At 35.9% G+C, this 21,622-nt stretch overlaps 2 protein-coding genes and 2 long non-coding RNA genes across 4 annotated transcripts; 2 read left to right on the forward strand and 2 right to left on the reverse strand.

Annotated features, from left to right (window-relative positions):
- Position 1: 1 nt before the first annotated feature.
- LOC117336248 lies at positions 2 to 931 on the reverse strand. The gene is made up of 2 exons (XR_004534564.1): positions 853 to 931; positions 2 to 132 (listed from the first exon to the last, which is right to left on the reverse strand). It is a non-coding gene; the product is annotated as an uncharacterized LOC117336248 (long non-coding RNA).
- Positions 911 to 5,290, forward strand: LOC117336241. The gene is made up of 2 exons (XR_004534563.1): positions 911 to 2,516; positions 2,667 to 5,290. It is a non-coding gene; the product is annotated as an uncharacterized LOC117336241 (long non-coding RNA).
- A 1,551-nt stretch (positions 5,291 to 6,841) lies between these two features.
- LOC117336255 (H/ACA ribonucleoprotein complex non-core subunit NAF1-like) lies at positions 6,842 to 14,682 on the reverse strand. Its single transcript, XM_033896733.1, has 10 exons — positions 14,643 to 14,682; positions 13,179 to 13,990; positions 12,751 to 12,829; positions 12,354 to 12,447; positions 11,877 to 11,959; positions 11,434 to 11,594; positions 11,045 to 11,096; positions 10,582 to 10,751; positions 8,705 to 8,763; positions 6,842 to 8,439 (listed from the first exon to the last, which is right to left on the reverse strand). The coding sequence occupies exons 2-10, from the start codon at positions 13,478 to 13,480 to the stop codon at positions 7,649 to 7,651; spliced, it is 1,791 nt and encodes a 596-aa protein (XP_033752624.1). The 5' UTR covers positions 13,481 to 13,990; positions 14,643 to 14,682; the 3' UTR covers positions 6,842 to 7,648.
- A 235-nt stretch (positions 14,683 to 14,917) lies between these two features.
- LOC117336273 (mitochondrial import inner membrane translocase subunit Tim23-like) lies at positions 14,918 to 21,568 on the forward strand. Its single transcript, XM_033896757.1, has 7 exons — positions 14,918 to 15,080; positions 15,923 to 15,987; positions 16,824 to 16,917; positions 17,400 to 17,484; positions 17,904 to 17,962; positions 19,208 to 19,318; positions 20,130 to 21,568. The coding sequence occupies exons 1-7, from the start codon at positions 14,999 to 15,001 to the stop codon at positions 20,234 to 20,236; spliced, it is 603 nt and encodes a 200-aa protein (XP_033752648.1). The 5' UTR covers positions 14,918 to 14,998; the 3' UTR covers positions 20,237 to 21,568.
- Positions 21,569 to 21,622: the final 54 nt, after the last annotated feature.

The raw sequence follows: 21,622 nt of genomic DNA on the forward strand, positions 1-21,622 counted from the left end.
GTCACTCCTGGTGGACTGTGACATCACAGACTGTGACTAGTCAGGCCAACTGTCTACCTTATTAATTTACACTTTGTCACTCCTGGTGGACTGTGACATCACAGACTGTGACTAGTCAGGCCCATTGTCTACCTTATTAATTTACGCTTTGTCACTCCTGGTGGACTGTGACATCACAGACTGTGACTAGTTAGGCCGACTGTCTACCTTATTAATTTACACTTTGTCACTCCTGCTGGACTGTGACATCACAGACTGTGACTAGTCAGGCCAACTGTCTGCCATAGTAAATTACACTTTGTCACTCCTGGTGGACTGTGACATCACAGACTGTGACTAGTTAGGCCAACTGTCTACCTTATTAATTTACACTTTGTCACTCCTGGTGGACTGTGACATCACAGACAGTGACTAGTCAGGCCAACTGTCTACCATAGTAAATTACACTCTGTCACTGCTGGTGGACTGTGACATCACAGACTGTGACTTGTCAGGCCCGTTGTCTACCTTATTAATTTACACTTTGTCACTCCTGGTGGACTGTGACATCACAGACTGTGACTAGTCAGGCCAACTATCTACCTTATCAATTTACACTTTGTCACTCCTGGTGGACTGTGACTAGTGAGGCCCATTGTCTACCTTATCAATTTAAGCTTTGTCACTCCTGGTGGACTGTGACATCACAGACTGTGACTAGTCAGGCCAACTGTCTGCCATAGTAAATTACACTTTGTCACTCCTGGTGGACTGTGACATCACAGACAGTGACTTGTCAGGCCCACGTTCTACCATAATAAATTACACTTTGTCACTCCTGGTGGACTGTGACTAGTTAGGCCAACTGTCTACCTTATTAATTTACACTTTGTCACTCCTGGTGGACTGTGACATCACAGACAGTGACTAGTCAGGCCAACTGTCTGCCATAGTAAATTACACTTTGTCACTCCTGGTAGAATCTTGACATCACAGACTGCGACTAATCAGATCTACGGTCTACCATTATGATAGAAAACTACTTCTGTCACAGACAAGCCTGTTGGGCCCACAGTACAAATTTTGGCTTGTTAGGTTCATGGTCTACCCTCATGAGCAATTGACTCCCAATTCCCATGTCAGCCTACAGTCTACCATAGTAAATTACTTCTTTCACTGACAAGCCTGTCAGGCCCACAGTACAAGCTGTAGGTAGTCAGGGCATGGTCTTCCTTGGTGAGCAAATATTGGCGATCGACTCATTCCAATGTCAGCGTCTGTATGTCCATGTTTGGCAGCAAGTGTTAACCAGAGATCCTCAGCTGTTTTGATATAATAGATTGATTTTCCCTACAGCTGTGCATTTAATGTCCAATTTCTTTGCTGTACATATTTCGTTAATTTTTTGTGTACTTGTTTATCATCAGTTTAACAGCGACAAGCTTGTTAATATTATACCCAGAGAACTATTGGATGCATGTGTTGTTGATGCAGGTTATCATTTCATTTCCTTTCTTTGCATTTGCATGTTGTAATACTTATTGTTGTTCAGATGAAAATTTTCAATTGCGGCTTTAACTATATGTAATTTATAAAGGCTCCTTACGTCCATATATTACATAGTACTCGCACATTCAGTTCTTTGTTTATTGCATACTGTCTGCTAAACCTCAAATTGAAAATATATTGGAATATGTGTAATAGTGTAACTGTGTTTTTGAAAAGCCATTGCAATGAAATGAAATATTATTTAACATATAAACTTCATGGAGGAAAAATACCTATATTTCTTGATAGAAAATGCATGTAGCTAGTGTAAGCCAGGAATTTGAAGAAATGTTGCTGATGGGGAAAATTTGCTGGTTGATTAGGTTTGAAAACATTGTACCTGGGTATATCTGGTAGCAAAGTTATGAAAGTGAAACCTTATAGCTATCAACACATAAAAAATTATTATTTGCTTACTAGTGATTTCCCTAAAATATGAATGGCTTCCGAGATTAAAATTAATTATTATGAAACAAATATAATGCTCTACATAAAAGCAGACGCAGGCTTCGCAGATTGAAATTGTTCATTTTTAAATTTCAATATTACTCTCTTTTTTTTTTTGCTTTTTCTTTGCAAAAAAAAATAGTGCATGTTGTCAAGAATGAGATTGCAAACTTAAATATTTCTTTTTAAGTGGACTGTGAAGGTAAAATCACAAATAATTAAGAGTTGTGCAGATAGCAACCACTGTTTTAAGAACTTTGATCAACAGCCATCCCTCCACAAGCACCACCACACAACAGGTATGATACTTAGGAAAGGTGTCATAACTCACGATAATAATAATACCTCAGAACAGGTGTCACCTCAGACAACAGGTATGATACTAAGGACAAGTGTCGTAACGCACATCAATAATCATACCTGAAGACAGGTGTCACCTCACACAATAGGTATGATACTAAGGACAGGTGCTGTAACGCACATCAATAATCATACCTGAGAACAGGTGTCACCTCACACAACAGGTATGATACTAAGGACAGGTGTCGTAACGCACATCAATAATCATACCTGAAGACAGGTGTCACCTCACACAACAGGTATGATACTAAGGACAAGTGTCGTAACGCACATCAGTAATCATACCTGAGAACAGGTGTCACCTCACACAACAGGTATGATACTAAGGACAGGTGTCGTAACTCACATCAATAATAATACCTGAAGACAGGTGTTGTAAAGCGCAACGATAATTATACCTCAGAACGGTGTTGACTTGCACAACAGGTATGATACTTAGGGCAGGTGTGGTAACTCACGACGATAATAATACCTCAAAACAGGTGTCGCCCCACACAACAGGTATGATACTAAGGACAGGTGTGGTAACTCACCACGATAATAATACCTCAAAACAAGTGTCACCTCACACAACAGGTACAATACTTAGGACAGGTGTCGTAACTCACCACGATAATAATACCTCAGAACCTGCAGTGTCACCTCATATCAGGTGTCCTACATCACGACAGGTGTGATACTTTAGGATACCTGTCCCTACTTCACAGACGTTACATCTTGGGAAAGATATTGTAGTTAATAACTGGTATAATGTCTTTATCCAAATATGGGGTGCTTGACAATGAAATAACTTCGCTTATAGCTTATTTACAATACAGCTTTTCTAATCGAGATGTGTGTACCCAACATGTGGCATTCATCATTTTTTTACGAATAGGGAGAAATTGTCTCTTAACAAGGTTTTTTTTATCTTGCCCGGCTAAACTAAAGTTTTAGCCAAGGTAAAGCAATTGAACATGGCTAAAGTGCTTATGATTCAAATATTTGTATCACACCTCACACAGCCATTAGGTTGATATATATGTGCTATATTCAATATTTTTATTGAAATGATAAATATTATGTAAGATGAATAAGTGCTTTATTTTTGTTATAATTTACACTGTTATCAAGTACAGTAAGATCAAAATGCCTTTGTGTTTGTCAACTGTGATGTCACCTCCGATACAGTACAGTCTGGGATGGATTTTCAGAGTTAATCCACTGACATATTGTTATGTGATATATCGTCATGGAAACAGATATATATATAGTTATGTTTATGTTTTTGCTTGTTCATTCATTGCTATCTAAATGTCCACCACTATACTGTGCATGGCCTTGGGGCGGGAGCTGGCTACCTACCTAATATAATAGGAAGAGGGAAAGGTCTGCAGAGAGTAATTATAGTACTGGAGAAGTAGAGCAAATAAATATCCATCCCGTGTTTTGTAACATTTATATTGCCTTCTTTTGAGGGTACTGTAGTCTGATGGTTTGAGGGTTGGCATAGTACCGAAAGTGTGGGTTCTATTCCACCTCAACAACATAATCAGACTATAGTGACCTCAAAATTTAAAGAAGGCAATAATGTTTTATGTACATCACTCTTTCGGTACGTTTTACTTTGCAAATATTAATATTCAACTGAATATTTTACCACAGGAGGGACTCACCTATAGCCATTTTCTTCGTCTGCATCAGTCGGAACAGTGAAGACGACGTCACAATAGATTTACATTCAACCTCACACTAAATTATATAATTAGTGCCCAGAAGGGCAGATACTATCACTTCTTAGTACTCACGTGTGTAGCCACTGGGAAGTCAGTATTCTGTTACATGATGCATAAAAAAACAAGCAGGGCCTAATACATGTACATCTGCTTCTAAATTTCCTGTTTTACCACATTTCTGAATAAGGCCAGCTTTTTCCTGCGCAATACTTTACAATACTCGCCTCTACATATATCCCAATGTGTTCTAGTCCTGGCTTATATTTCTTTATAAACAACTCTCATGTCTATGCTTAGTTTCCCATTTGTTATTCTGAAATCTGCCATTGAAGTCACTTGAATTGAAGAATAACTATACATTCTGCATTCCTGTATTTTGTGTTTGTCAAGATATAGCTAAAATTATTAAGTTGATGATATTTTCCAAAATATATTTTTTGCATTTTTGGTGTTGAAAGTTAGAATATAATGACATTTATAAATATTTAAATTATATAATCAGTTGCGTTTGGATTTTGTTTTCATTATTACAGCTGTATTTGCAAATTTCATAATGAAATAGGTTATCCATTTGGACTTTGATATACAATATAAACAAGTATAAATGTATTGTTAATGTATTAGAATAGTAGTTTATTTATATAGCTGTATCATTGGATTGGTTTATGAACACAAAAAACAATAGGAATTGTACTGGAGACAAATTTAACAAATTATCTGCATCTGAATGTCTCCCCTCCATCCAGAGTGATGTTCAAGGAAAATTACAGCATAATGGGTATTTCAAAATCAGTCATATCTCCATAGATATAACATGTGTACCTGTATACAATACTGGGTACTTATACTAACTTTCATATGTTGTGGTTCTGTTAATTAAACTGATTATTGATTTATGTTAAAAGGGTGATAGTGTAATAATCAAATACAGTGACTGTTTGTTGTATGTGTAGCATTGTCAGAGATTTGTGAGAAACTCGACCTAAATGGCTACTGTGTATATTGTAAGAAAGGTGTTTGACATTATGGAAACCCACAAGTCTACACGAAGGACAAGAGTGTAGTCTTGGGGGGGGGGTTTCCAACAATGGGTGGTCCGAGTGCAAGTGGATTGAAAGATAATTGCTCTTGTGAAGAAAAGTAAGTAAAACATTGTTAAGTGTAACTGAACCTGATTCTGGCAAATATATAAAGATATATATACTATGTTTTAAAATAATAAACAAATTGCAGAAAATTTACTGAAGTAGTTACTTTTTCACTTGTCAATTTTTGAAAAAAAGTGTGCATTATACGCGAATATTTACGGTATATGTTATTCAATACCTGTAGTTGTTGCTTGCCAGTGTTTGTATACAGAAGGTCGAACTTACACCAGTACTTTGGTACTGCGTTACACCTTTGTCATATTCCAGTGGAAATGATATACTGGTAGCCAGGACAAAGTCCACGAGCGTTATTGCTCTACCCCAATCGTTGTCCGTAGACAGCTATGTTAAAGTGAATAAAACTGTGTTGTGTCAATACTAATGAGGGCACAGCTTAGCTAGTTGATGTGTGTTCCTTGTGACAAGACCTTGCAGACTTGCTGACCTTTGACCTAGATTTACAAAACTAACTGAAGCCACCATATATGTTTACACTACCATATAGGGTTTTCATATTTCACATGCGTGTTCCTTGTGACAAGACTTTTTCAATGGTACTAAATTTAGGGACCTTTTGACCTTGACATATGATGTAATTTTAAAAACCAATTCTGAATGTTAACTCTCTCATTGAGCTGTTGTCTTTTGACAACACTTGTTTGTACCCAAACCCGTTTTATAGGTGGAGAGAGCATGTAGTATTACCCATGTCAGTCTCATTCTGAATCATTGTTATCACATACAATATCCTTTCTTTTGTGATTTTGATCAAGCTACATACAATGGTCACGTATGAGAAGACCATGCAGGTATTCAATTTTCAGGTTGCCAACGTCACTGTTATTGTTTTATAAAATTCATCAACATCACTCAAATTTTCATCAAACTAACAATGTAAATACAACCACATTAACTTCGACTCCATGTAGGAGAGCTTACGGAAGCCAACAAAATAGCATTTGTTAGGATGGTAACTAAACTGCAATAGATACAATGGTTTATTACTGGACAAGGGCTTACTACTAGACAACGGCTTATTACGAGACGTGTTCATTACCAGAGATGGACTAATTCCAAGACATGGGGTTATTACCAAACATGAGCTTATAACCAGACATGCATGGGTTTATTACCAAACATGAGCTTATAACCAGACATGGGCTTATTACCAAAATAATCTTATAACCAGACATGGGCTTATTACCAAACAAGAGCTTATAACCAGACATGGGCTTATTACCAGACATGGGCTTATTACCAGACCTGGGCTTACTACCAGACATGGGTTTATTACCAAACATGGGCTTATTACCAGACATGGGTTTAATACCAAACATTGGCTTATTACCAGACAAGGGCTTATTACTAGACATTGGCTTACTGCTAGACATGTTCATTACCAGACATGGGTTTATTACCAAACATGGGCTTATTACCAGACATGGGTTTAATACCAAACATGGGCTTATTACTAGACCTGGGCTTACTACTAGACACAGGCTTATTACGAGACATGGACTAATTACCAAACATGGGCTTATTACTAGACAAGGGTTTAATACCAAACATGGGCTTATTGCCAGACATGGGATTATTGCAGGATAGATATATAAGCTTTTCTAGGTGAATAAAAAAGAACATATATTCTAGTGTAAGTTTTTATTGATGATTATAACATAGTTACACGTAAATAAAACAAAATGTAAACATTTATGTACCAGACATGGACCACTATCCACAATACAACTGTTAACAATTTTACTGACTAAAAATATCTGGCTTGAGCCAAAGTCATATGTAGGTCTGTGTGATAGAACAACCAGCAGTTATATAGATTTAGAAATGTGAAACTAAAACATACATATTATAATATTACAAAACAACATAGTTTAATAACATTTGGATGATGTTTCTTCTGTGAAAATCAGATTTAGAATGGGCTCATCCAACATACAGCTGCTTTCATAAATGAAACGATCCAGATTGGAACAGAATTATTTCCCAATAAACCATGCATCTGGACTTAATTTAGACAACAAACAAGTGTATTAATAAAAAGAATTTTTATCTGTCAATATTCTAATCAATAATACAAAAAAAAATTTCTTTGCATAAATAATTAACATAACATTGGTACAGACAGACACTGCTGGACCCATTGATCTTTCAGACATACAATACTTGACCACTTGATCTTTCAGACAGACATTGCTTGACCCTTTTGGTCTTTCAGACAGACAATGCTAGACCCTTTGATCTTTCAGACAGACAATGCTAGACCCTTTGATCTTTCAGATAGACCAGGCTGGTCCCTTTGATCTTTCAGACAGACAATGCTGGATCCTTTGATCTTTCAGACAGACACATCTTGACCCTTGATCTATAAGTGATAAACATTTTGTGATCAGTCAAAGTTAAAGGTATTAAATGTTTAATGTGGATTGGTGCTACCTATTGTCTCCCATTTGGCCCCTGGGTAAAGTGGGGCTGACCTCCGAACACTGGTGGATGCTGGGGGTAGGGTGGCCGTGCCATCTGCTGATTAGCCATTGGTAGTGGGTGAAGGGGTGGCGGAGGAAGTGCAGGATTGTGCATGAAACTGTTATTGCTCTTTGTATTATTGGAGGAAGGTAAAAATGGAGGTGGCATATTGAATTGGCTTGGATTAGTATTCAAAGCTGGGGGAGGAGACTGAAAAGTGATGTGTTGTGTAGATTGTGGTGAGGGTGGAAAACGTGACTGATTTATGTCGAACCCGCCATTTTGGTTGTAACTATTTTGGTGGGTTGGTGGAGGAGTTGAGAAGCTCTGTATTTGACTGTCTTGATTCATAACAAGTCTGTGGTCTGTAACAGGCTGTCTGGGTAAAGGAAATGGTTTGTAGCCCTCTGCGCTGCTCCATTCATTGGCACTGTTTGTAAAATTTGACCCAAAGGTTGTATTTCCCGCATGTGGATTTTGCCCCATCTGTGTGCCTGGAGAACCGAATCTACCAGGGGAGATAATTCCACTATTGTCCTGGTAAAACTGGCCAGGGCCTGGTTTCATGTTGTATGTTGGCTCAGACTGGAAAACAGCTGGCCTGCCAAAAGGTCCCTGAGCCCTAGGTCTAGGGTAGTGGAAGTGTTGGGGTGGTGCAGCGCCTCCTCTGCTATAAGGCCGACTAGCGTATCTAGGTCCTCCTCCTCTTCCTTGCTGGTTACCATAACTACACTGTGGGCCTCCACTATTGTAAGAATCACCTGGTAAAGACAAGTACAATGTTATTATCTTACAATACTGTTAACTATCAGAGTAATACACTATTATAGGTACTGTACAAAGGTTGGAAGACAAATATCAGTATTATCTTTGTGTTACATAACTGGAATGTTTGATGAGAGTTGCATATGGCCAAACAATGAGAAAAATTAAGTATAATAAAAGTCATCATGATGTTGATGTTAGGTCTCTACATGCTAGTAATAGTTACTTTTAACACCTTTATTAGGCACATCACATACAAACCTCCATTATTCCAGCCATTATGGGTTTTGTCAGTTTGTCCATACTGCTCAGTATCTTTCCTGAAATATAACCAGAGTATTTTATTACTTCTTTAAAATAAAACATACAGTTATTGTGAGGTTTTATGCAGGGTGTGTTTTAGAAATGACCTTGACTTACATTGCAGTTATACAAATGTCCCTGACCTACATACATGTACATGACCTACATTGTAGCTGTAGACTAGTCTTTGACCTAAACTGTAGTTGAAGACATGACCGACATTATAGTTGTAGACATGTCATTGACCTGCATTGTAGCCTTAAACATATCCTTGGCCTACATTGTGGCCATAAACATGTCCCTGACCTGCATTTTAGCCGTTAACATGTCCTTTACCTACATTATAGTTGTAGAAATGTCCCTGAACTACATTGTAGTTGTAGACTTGTCCTTGACCTACATTGTAGTTGAAGACATATCCTTGATCTACAGGGTAGACGTAGAAATGTCCCTGCCCTACATCTAGTTTAAGACATGTCCCTAACCAATGATGTAGTTGTAAACATGTCCCTGACCTACATTGTAGTTGTAGACATGTCCTTGACCTAAACTGTAGTTGAAAACATGTCTTCGACCAACAGGGTAGTCCTAGAAATGACCCTGACCTACACTGTAGTTGCAGTCATGTCCCTGACCTAAATTGTGGCTGTAAACATGTCCCTGACCTACATTGTAACTGTAAACATGTTCCTGACCTACAATGTAGTTGTAGACATGTCCTTGACCTACATTGTAGCCGTAAACATATCCCTGACCAACAATGTAGTTGTAGGCATGTCCTTGACCTACATTGTGGCCATAAACATGTCCCTGACCTACATTGTAGCTGTAAACATGTCCCTGACCTACATTGTAGCTGTAAACATGTCCCTGACCTACATTGTAGCTGTAAACATGTCCCTGACCTACGATGTAGTTGTAGACATGTCCTTGACCTACATTGTGGCCGTAAACATGTCCCTGACCTACACTGTATACGTAGTTGTAGACATGTTCTTGACCTACATTGTAGCCATAAACATGTCCCTGACCTACATTGTGGCCGTAAACATATCCCTGACCATCAATGTAGTTGTAGACATGTCCTTGACCTACATTGTAGCCGTAAACATGTCCCTGACCGACATTGTGGCCGTAAACATATCCCTGACCATCAATGTAGTTGTAGACATGTCCTTGACCTACATTGTAGCCGTAAACATGTCCCTGACCTACATTGTGGCCGTAAACATATCCCTGACCATCAATGTAGTTGTAGACATGTCCTTGACCTACATTGTAGCCGTAAACATATCCCTGACCTACATTGTGGTCGTAAACATGTCCCTGACCTACATTGTAGCCGTAAACATGTCCCTGACCAACAATGTAGTTGTAGACATGTCCTTGACTCTAACCTGTTAAAAATGCAACAATTACCAATAGATGTGCATTTATTTTATTAAGTTATCAGAAGTATGTACATATGTCTACGCATATGTATATAAATTAAAAACTGAATCATGTAAGGACCTTTCATACGAATACAATATCAAAATCTTAGAATGTAAGTAGGGGTCTCATCATATTCAAGAACAGTAGGAAGTTGAGGGTTACCAATAACTTGAGGCCATTGGAGTGATCTATATGTCTATATAATATATATGTATGGAGTTTTGCCCTAAAAGCTCTGAGCCAAATTTAGTAAAATTCATTTCAGCTGTTAAGGGTTAGTTTTCTTTAGGTAAAAAGTTTTTGTCAAATAATGGGCACTGTACCATGTCATAAGTCAGAAAAAAAAGCAAGCATGCAGATCCTAGTATCGAGTGACCAGAGTTTATTCTCCGTATACTAACCAGAATTTCTGTGGTCGACCTGTTCCCCTTGTGGACGTCCTTCTGATCTTAGCCCCTGGTAACTGATCCCCTTCATTTCCGTCAGCCTCGTCTTTCTGTTTGGATCGATCTTTAGCTCTCGACTTGGACTTTGACGCCCTCTCTTCCTCATCATCAGAATACTCCATATACTGAAGACACAAAAGGTAAGCATTTCATAATCTTACTACAAAAAATGTACATAATAATGATTCTGCCCAAGAAATATATCTTCCATTTTAAAGCCTTAAGGATATCCTCACAAATCTCGTAGGTTATTGTGACTTTGCGTCTCTATGAATTTAATAAATGACGAATAAATGTAAAGCCACGAGACACATCAGATCTACCCATCAAACTGAGCCTTCAGATGTCGACAAATTTCACAAAATGTCTTTGCTGTGTTTTTGCTGATTATATGTTCCATGATGTCCAAGATAATTACCTTTTCTGGGGGTTCATTGTCATCTTTCCATGAGGCGTCTGATCCTTTCAGACTAGAAAATAAAAACATTGTATTTAAGAAGCCTGCAAATTTGAAGCAAAGCATTACCTTGATATGGAATATGTATGTTTGGTAGCTATAGGGAGACAGGGCTTTTTCTATCGGCTTTGGGAAGGGGCCATTTGTCTCATTTTGGAAAGAAAATTGATGAATTCGGAAAGATTTTTTTAGGAGTAAACAGCAAGTTTTGGGAATTTGGCTTAAATTTGAAATAATTTTAATGGGAATGGGGCCTTATAACCGCCCCAAAAAGCCCTCAGAAAAATCCCTGGGAGATAAAGCCACCACACTATCCAATGTTTAAAAGGAATTGATCACAAAGTACTCACCTTTTCAGAAAAGTGACAAACACGTATTTAGTGTAATCGTCCTTTGTTGGTGCGTAGAAGACCTTCATTCCAGTTTTAATTCCTTTTGCTTCTATATCCTTATTTGAATTAAATCTCACAGAATACCACGGAGTACTCACTGGACCAAAAACTTCAAATACCTAAAAGTGAAAAAAGAGATCATACAGAAACCATTATCTAGAGCTATATAATGTACATGGTATAAATCTATACAATATAATGTATGATAACAGCACATAAAAAACTATTGAGTATTAAGTGTTATGTTTTCATTAATAAAATTACTTAATGCCAGATACATCAAACCATACACAATGAAAGCTGTTCTTGTTAATCCCTGTTTAATCCGGAATCATATATGTATAAAAGTTTTTGGTCTCACAAGCTTCTTACAAGGTATATATATATTATTTGGCCTTTACCCTGCCGAAAACCTTTGGTCCTTCAGTGAATAAAATGGTATCATCATTGAGAGGGGGCACTCCGACCGCAGACTGAATGATTGCTGAAAAACATAAGTGAAAATATGAAAATGTATATATTTCAATAATGAATCCTTACACAAGAGGTAAAAAAAAAAACCTAGCATGGAAAACATGAAATAAAAAATCCACAAGTTTTTCTGCTAGGCCTATCTGTAGTCTTCTATGATGTCATCTAATAATCGACTCATAATCAAATATACAGATAAGAAAGGCCCTACCAGTATAACTACATGAAATAGTACTTGAAATATGTGCACGAATCTATTTTCATGATGGTGAGAAGGCAGTGAAAATGGACATGCAGTCTATACTCATCCCATATTAAAGTTTGGGCTAAAAACAGTTATTAAAATTATCTTTGTACTGGTATTATCATATCTAAAAATAGGTCAGATATCTTCCTTTTACACTTACCAAGTACCCCAAGTACGCTGGACACTGTTCCCACTGGCACCATTTCCAACCCTTCCTCAATATCCAAGGACAACTCCTCTATAGGTGGAAGACTCTGTCAGAAAAATGTTTAAACATGAGGCAGGCCAACACATGTAATTCAAAAGTTTAATTGGGTCTGTTAAATTGTTCAAGTGCTTTAATTTAGCAAACTGAAAATGAAAGGTAATTTTAATTATTATTATCACAGTGGCTTGGCATTAATGTGTTATATTATTGTCATAATACAAGTATATGGACAATAGGTTGGAAATGTGTGCCAAGTCCCTGTGACTGTTACATGTAATGTTACTGTCAGTAAAAAGAGTGCAATTGTACAAATATATAAACATATAAAATAAATATCACAAGTACTCACATCAAGACCAATTTCTCCTTCGGTTTTAATATCTTCAAACATAAATTTGTTGGATGCCTTGCCTGCTGCAGTATTTGGTCTGTAATGAAATGATGAACAGGTTAGAATTTATGGAGCAGTGAACTGTAAGAAAGCTAATTACATGTATATATAATATACTTCTGCAGTAATAGCAAAGCAGAGGGTAAAGAAAACTTAATATTCATACTCATATACATGTATTCATAAGATTATCCTCTGTGTAAATGCTTACGGTACCATGAAGTTCCTTATAGCTACTGCCTTTATAAGGAAGAACTGAAGATGTAAAGCAACCAAACCTTCACGGTAAAATATTGTTTTACCAAGTAATATCACATACAGATCTCCATTAAAACAAATTCTTGACAAATTTACAGAAAAGTCTTTCTTGGCATCATATATAGTACCTTTCGGGTTGAGATGCAGTAACAGCTTCCTCTTCATCCTCACTGCTGCTGCTAGAACTACTACTACTGCTGTCAGAGTCACTGTCAGAACTTTCCTGTTCTCTATATTCTGTCCCTTTTTTCTGTAATTCATCAGCTGTGTGACCTGCAGAGGTGGTCTTTTTGCTATTTTGTCCATTAACATTCAAAGTTTCCACTCCTGATATCTCTGAATTTTTGTTTTCAATTCTAGAAGATTCCAAGTTTTCTACTGTGTTTGTTGTACCATTTGTTGAAGACATCCCTGTTTCAACAGCTTGCATCCATATCTAACATTTGACAATTTTTAGTTTCATTCTCAGTGGTTTTTAAGTTTTCTTCTCCATTTGTTATACCTTCATTCATTGGGGACTTCCTTCCTTCTATCAATATGTCCGTTTTTAATGACTCAGATATTTTGTTTTCATTCTCTGTTGTCTCCTTTTCCCCTCCTTTTTTGATGCCTGGTTCTCCCTTTTCTATGCAGGTTTGCATGTCTATGGCTGATTTCACTTCATTTTCCATAGCAGCTCCATTGTCTGCATTTTGTTCTACATCCCCTACCAAATCCTGGTTATCAACACTTGCTGAGGCTGTTTTATCCACAACGTCTGGTGTAGGAATATGAGATGATGAGAGATTAGTACTTATAGTATTGCTGTTCAATTCACCACCCTCCTCATTAACATTTCCTACAGGATCAACTACTTCCATCATGTTGCCTTACCAGCTGTTATAGCCCCTCTAATTAACTGTCTCTCTAACTGTCTCTCTAAGTACTTCAAGTAATCAATCTGAAATAAAAAATAAATAAAAATATTCAGACATTTGTATGGCTATTAGAACATTTCATCACCTTGTGGTGACTGGGGATCTCTCTACATTACATGAAGCCCGAGCTTCCTCTGGCCGTGACACCATATGTCTGGTGTACTCCAATAATATTAGAGGTTTACACGACAGGAAACTTTTGACAGGCTGTCATGTAACCGAGGTCGCAATATCCACCAATGTAATCAGGTGGAATAAGACCTCATATACGTATAGGAGTAATGTCTGGTGTAGACAAGAAATGGTGACAGGGCCAGAGGAACTCGGGCTACATAACATGTATATAGTATAGTTACTTAAAATTAATTTAGAACAGTCTGTAGTATAATATATAGCTTTAAATAATAGCTATTTTGTAAAATATACAGAAATATGATTAAATTGCCAAACATGAACAAAATACAAGAAAACCAATTACTAGCCAGTCAAATTGGAATATGTATTGCTTAATCAGAGGAGGGTTGTGATAGTTATAGACGGTAACCCAACATTGTACGTCTTGACCACGGTACCAGCTGCAGCAGAATATTTGCTTGTAACGTTATGAAATAACTGTTTTAATAATAGCATCTCGATACTGCTAAAATGTAAAATGTTAACAGAAAGTATATTTACCTGTAGCAACACACACACACAACCGGAACCATGTGGAGATATTTTGTCTACCTTGAACCCTGACCTTTAACCTTACGAACCGGATATAGAAATAATGATTTTTTTTTTTCTGAGTTGAACTTTTATGCAGAAATATTTTTGCATGGTTAAAATAGCTTTTATGTGATTTATAACAGTTGTTTTATTTCAAAAATAAATTATCTACAAAATTAATGTAAATTGATTTTTCGATAAGCGTCTGCTTTTTACAATATAGTTAAAGAAAAGATCCAAAGCATCCGAGTTCTTCCGTGAGAAGGCAACTTCCGGTGTTAATGCCCACATGTTTGACTGCGACTGGTTTTACGTAAATTAAAATGGATCAAGATCGAAACAAAGCGAGCAAACCAGGTTTTTTTACTCCATACTCAACCGGTGATCCTACTCTAAATGTGCCAGGTAATATCTCAAACGAGAAATGTAGTTTGGTTTGATTAATCATAAATGTTGTACTTCGTCTTTGAGCAATGTCACTCGGGACAGTGTATCGTTAGGTAATTGACGTTATTACATGTTAGCTATTTCATCATTCTTTAATCCAAAGTCTTATGAATGAGATAAGTAAAGTAATGTTATCAATTTATCAATTATTTGAAGCGGATTCGACTGAAAGTGTTACTATTAAAAATGAATTTAAATGAGATGCTAAAAGATCTGTTTATTGCCTGTGCTATCATGATCATGTTGTGACTACATTGCTGGAGTCTCAATAAGGGGCGGTAGGAGTAGGAATACTCTTCACAATGAAGTAGCTCGGCCACTAAACTTTAAACTGTTTTAAGTTCTGTATCAACGGCCATTGGTATACTATTTTAAACATTTCGAATGACAATGGTAAAGTTATTTTGGAATTGCATTGTTCCTTTAACTTTCTTTCCATCTGAAGGTGAAAATTCTTTGAGTACCTCTTCTACTCTCCCAACTAATTTTATATGAACAAACTAAAGCTTTGGTCTGGAATAATACTCTCTTAACTATTGGGTAGTTTATTTTTTATGAAACATAATAATGATTGTGATCTGTACCCAATTTAGTTAAAATGTGTGCCCGTGATATATTTTTCATTTCACTGATTTTTATGGGAGTTGTGGTTCTTGTATATTGGTATCTTTATACAAGATGTTGACATTTAAAGGTTTCTACGTTTAATTAACATTTAAACACATTCCAGGTAGTTTAATACATAATAATGTATGTTGACAGTTTGAAACTGATTTTAATTCTAACATCTTTCATTTCAGTTTCTGCAGGCCAAGCTGGGGTTATGTCCCCATATATGAACTTTGACCCCAGTTTCATTAAAACAGTAAGTAAGACAACATTGTGTTAAAGTTGTGATTTAAAATGACATATACTTATGAGTTTTGGTTAGCTTTTACTTGCTTTTAACAGTGCTGTACTGTTTTCTAATATTCTCCCAGTTCTACTAGCCAATTAATCAAGAAGATTGAATTTATTAACATTCAGATAATTTCTCCAGCCTCCACAAGCTCAATTATTACAACACATCAGAATAATTGTTACAAGTGTTCCTCTCATTATAGTGTTATACTGTCACCTTCCAAACTTCTCTTGTTGGGGCCACAGTGGCATAGTGGTTAAGGTGTCGCGACACTTCATCACTAGCCCTCCATCTCTGGGTTGCGAGTTCGAATCCCATGTGGGGAAGTTGCCAGGTACTGACCGTAGGCCGGTGGTTTTCTCCGGGTACTCCACCTCCAAAACCTGGCACGTCCTTAAATGACCCTGGCTGTTAATAGGACGTTAAACAAAATAAACCAAACCAAGCTTCTCACTACTGTCTAGGGGAGATTTCCCTTTAGTTTGATCAGTAAACTGGCATGTCCATTCCATATGATTTTACATTTCTTACTTTCCTGTTAAAAAAATTTACCAATTGTGTTATTACGTATACCTTTATGTCTGTTAGAAACTGCATATGATGCTTAAGTAGTGTCAGTTTCTCTTGCTAAGATGACAAAATAAAACTGTCCTGAAAATGTAGGCCACTCGGAAATTTTACTCTAGAATAGTAGAATTGCATATGCCATGCTCAAACCTTGAGATTTCAGAACCGATATACTGTAGTTGTTAGGATACAAAGCTTTCTCTAATGTCATTCTTAATCTTCAATTATTGCAGGGAGAAGCAGAATTTATATTCCCAGAAGGAGCCGACAAGCAAAGAGGTAGATTTGAAGTAGCCTTTTCACAAATAGGTGGTGCCGTTCTAGCTGGTAAGTTATTGTCTCATTAAATTCAATCATTTTAGTGAGAACTACATGAAGATACATGTCTATTTGATATACATTGTATATTTCAAATCTTCAGATTTCTTGGGAACGGTACCTTGTTTTCTGAAGTCACTTAAATTCCAGGGTGAACTGAATGACCTGGCTTAGGAGTTGATATGAAAATGTATTTACTGTTACTGAGCAGAAGAATTCTTTATTAGTGTCAAGATCCTTTTAACATATAATCATTTTAAGATTTTGAATATGAAGAACAGTTACTACTCATAATAGACGCTATTAAAGGAAAGTCACAAACTTGCTGAGTTTTGGAAAAAGGTGCATTTTTTGTACCAAATTTCAAAAAAATGTATCACAACCGTTTAATCAAAATAGATGTCAGTTATATTTTAATTACTTTTAAATTAATAACATTACCAACAATACTGTTCATCTTGTACATTGATTAAGTAATATTGATTGTGCAGGTGGTTTATATGGAACATTGAATGCAACATATCTGTGGAAAAAGCATGGGCGAACTGATGTTACAGCCAGGATCAGATATACAGAGTAAGTAAAATGATGACTTTCCAGGAGGAGAGTTGCCAGGACTGTAGGCCGGTGGTTTTTCTCCGGGTACTCTGGCTTTCCTCCACCTCCAAAACCTGGCACGTCCTAACCTTAAATGACCCTGGCTGTTAATAGGACATTAAACAAAGACAAACCAAACCAACCAAGAGGAGAGAAATTTTTGATTTATCTGTAATTTAATATCAAGGTTAACGTTCATACATGTACTAAAAAATTGCAACTTTCTCCTGATACAGACATCTTTGAACTCAAAACAGATTCCTTTTTTGTTCAGTTATATTGAATTGTTGATAAATATGAAGATGATTAATATTTGTTTCATTATAAGTTTCCTAAAACATTCTTTGAATGCCAGTTGTATGATTTGCAAGTTATTGGAATCTGAATTCTATTCACAGCTGGGCTAACACAGTTGGAAAGAGGGCAGCATTTCATGGACAGGCATTGGGAACAATTGGTAAGGCACTTCAGCATACTTAAATTTAACTTTATACATCAGTTACTTTCTTTGTCACTGATCAATCGATCTCATCTATTATTCTAATCATATGACCGCCATTGTTGCTACTAAAGGGAACTTTGGCTCATTTAAGTGTTGTTCTGGTAATGGGGCTGCCTTGCAGGTTGAAACATGTTAGCAACCAGCTGTAGGCGACGGTAGAATACCCACACACTCTACATACCGTATTCTAATCTACATTCTCTGCAATTCATTAAAACGATTAATTAGTAGTGGTGTAATGATTCACCTATGTATTGGATAGCAGTGTGGTGCATCAATGCATCGTCTATCCTTGATTTGTATCGCAATATTTGAATATGTATAATTATATATGTAGTTATCTCCCTTGACCAACCTTAGCTTATGTTAGTAAACAACATGACTGACAAGGCCATTCTAGCGGCTTATAAAGCTGCATGTTGGCGTTCTTTCAAATCCAAATTATCTCAATTCAAGAACACTTTGTGGGACTTTAATATTCCGGAAATAGCCCAAACAAAACATGACTACTGTACGATGGAATATCAGATATCTGATATGTCATCAGCTTCTCATATATCGCGATACGAATTGTATCGCTACCCACCTTGCGATACACAGCTTTATTAATTGGTTTCTGACACAAAGGGAGATAATCATTTGACTGGAACAGTACAGCAACCAGCTGTAAACAAATTCTAACACAAAATGATCAATAATTTCTGCATGAGGGGATTTGTATTGTCTGAAATGTCTTCTTTTATTCAATCTGTTGAGTCTCAAACAGACCATTTTTCTCAAATGTTGAAAGAATCTGCCCTAAGAAATACCTGTGTTTCTGCTTACTCTACTGACCCTATACTATATTTTTGTGTCTACTCTGAAGTTTTTCTTTAGTTATTTTCAAGGAAGGACTATTTAAGTCAAGATTACCTCACTTTCCCTGTCTATGTAACCTATGTAAAACCCATAATAAGAAAATACCTATCCTATATTTTCTAGCATATTAAAGGAAACACATATATTATTTTTTTAGGCCCACGCAAATTCATAAAAATTATTGTAAAAAAAATATTGACATACTGTGAAATATATTTTAAAGAAACATTGTAAACAATATCAATGAATACCTTGTAGATTAAAATTACACAATGCTCACATCTTTATTATACTTAATATGGAGTTTATTTGAGAGTAAAAGTATTTTTTAATGCATTTCAGCTGTACTGTACAGTATCATAGGAATAGTTGTAGCTAAAACAACAGGAGTGGAAGGAGAAGTCAACATCCTCTCATCTGCTACTGCAACAGGCGCTCTCTACAGAATGGCAGGTAGGTTCCATTTCAAGGAGAGATTTAGGTAGAAAAACCTTAGTTTTAGTATCTTAATCAGAAGCAAATGCTAATATGAACAGAACTATATCAAATTGAAGCCAAATGAGGAATATTACTTTTTCTGAACAATGGATCTTTGATAGTTTTCAAAATACACTGTATACAAGGAATGAAAGCCTAATATCTGGTTTCACTGAAGTTGAATATAAGCTTTCACTGCAGTTGAATATAAGCTTTCACTGCAGTTAGATAATGATATTTTACTATAGTTGAATATCAAGGTTTCACTGCATTTAGATAATGATATTTTACTATAGTTGAATATCAAGGTTTCACTGCATTTAGATAATGATATTTTACTATAGTTGAATATCAAGGTTTCACTGCATTTAGATAATGATATTTTACTATAGTTGAATATCAAGGTTTCACTGCAGTTAGATAATGATATTTTACTATAGTTGAATATCAAGGTTTCACTGCATTTAGATAATGATATTTTACTATAGTTGAATATCAAGGTTTCACTGCAGTTCAATAACAGTATTGCACTATAATGGAATAATAAGGTTTGCTTTCACTGTAGTTGAATAAGAATGTTTCACTATGAGTTGAATTTTTAAACAAGGTTTCATTGCAGTTGAATAATGACATTTCAAACTAGTTGAATACTAAGGTATTCTTTCATTGTAGTTGAATAACAAGGTTATAAGAACGTTATTATTAGATGTTTTTTATGTGAAGTTTTTTTGGTAAGAAATTATACATATATTTCTGGTATATTAATCGGATGATGTTTATACTACAGATGGTCATAAAAAGCTGCTGAGGGGAGGAGCTATTGGTTTTGGACTTGCTTCTATTTTCTGTTTATGGAAAAATACAGACAAAATTCGCTACATGCTGGATGGATGAGGTCTCAACTCTGGAAAAACATTATAATTAAGAAAATCTTTTGGAGAAACTGTGCACATTCTAGTTCATCAGTAGTATTGTGTGATTTAAACTTCAGCAATGGGTTTGTTTTCACAGTACTAGATTGTAATTTTTGAAATACTTTCGTAAAACATATCGTATGGAAGTGATCTTCAAATGACAGAAGAAAATCAAGATAAAAGCCAAAGTATTTTGATATTTCTAATGGAGAATGATTTGTTTTACTCCAAACATCAAAATAACATGTGTAACAGCAAATTAAGCATATGTGTGATGATGAAATTCCTAGTGAATGTGCAGACATTTCATTTTTCAGTGTCTATTACATACTGTAGGGAGTGATGATCTAGGTATAGTCACTCGATCATGTCTCGACCAAAAGACACTATTAAACTGTCTTGAATGAGTTGTGTACTGTACGGTGTGGTCTGTGAATGTGTAATACCAATTATATGTATGGTAATGTATGAGGTTTAGTGAGTGGACAATTAGCTGTACACTGATAGCGATTTGTGTGATAAAGAATGATTGTGTGAATGTTTAAGAGAGAAAGCATTGGTTGTACACAAAATGTATATAGAATTTTATATGGTTTTTCTGAAGATTTGTCGTAATAAGTGAAGACTTGGTGTGCAAATTTCTTCTTGCTGTTCAGACTGGTTTGTAAAGCAGTCTTACTTTTTGACATAATTACCAGGTACAGTCAAACATAAGTACCAGGTACATATATTTATAAGTAACAAAATGTTGTGTTTGGCTAATTTATGTTGGATCTAAGCTCACCTGAAACAAGTACAGAATTGAGCTAACACTGTAGGGTAGTGTTGATCATCAGACAAAGTTTGCTTTAAGCAACTTCAAGATGGCCATCCAGAATACATCCCAATACAAATACATGTACAGGCTTGTTTTAGGTAAAATATGATCCTCGCTGTGTTATATATTTTAAATGTGTATCAAGTAATACAAAATAGCTTCATAGCCCTTTTGTTCTTCTGGGGAATGGATCAAATTTAATAATTTTTTCACGATTGATTTTATATCAAGGACATTAATATTGATGTCATCATGATCAGGCGAGTGAATTATGTAGGCCCTGTAGGCCTCTTGCTTTGATCAACAAATTACAAATTTACTTAGAACTGGGGATCTTAATTCCTTGCATTTGTTCTTGATGATGAATCTATCTCGTAGATAAAACTAGTTATATATTAAATAAATTGAAATAGGAGTTATATTGTCTGAATTTAATATTTATGTTGGTTTGAAATGTTCACATGTAATAAATTTACAGAGTGAATGTCTATAGTATACATGTATTTTGTTTTGTATTCAGTTCTTGTTAAAAGCCTAAAGGATGATCAT

The sequence above is a fragment of the Pecten maximus genome, chromosome 1, assembly GCF_902652985.1.
Source record: "Pecten maximus chromosome 1, xPecMax1.1, whole genome shotgun sequence".
NCBI lineage: Eukaryota > Metazoa > Mollusca > Bivalvia > Pectinida > Pectinidae > Pecten > Pecten maximus.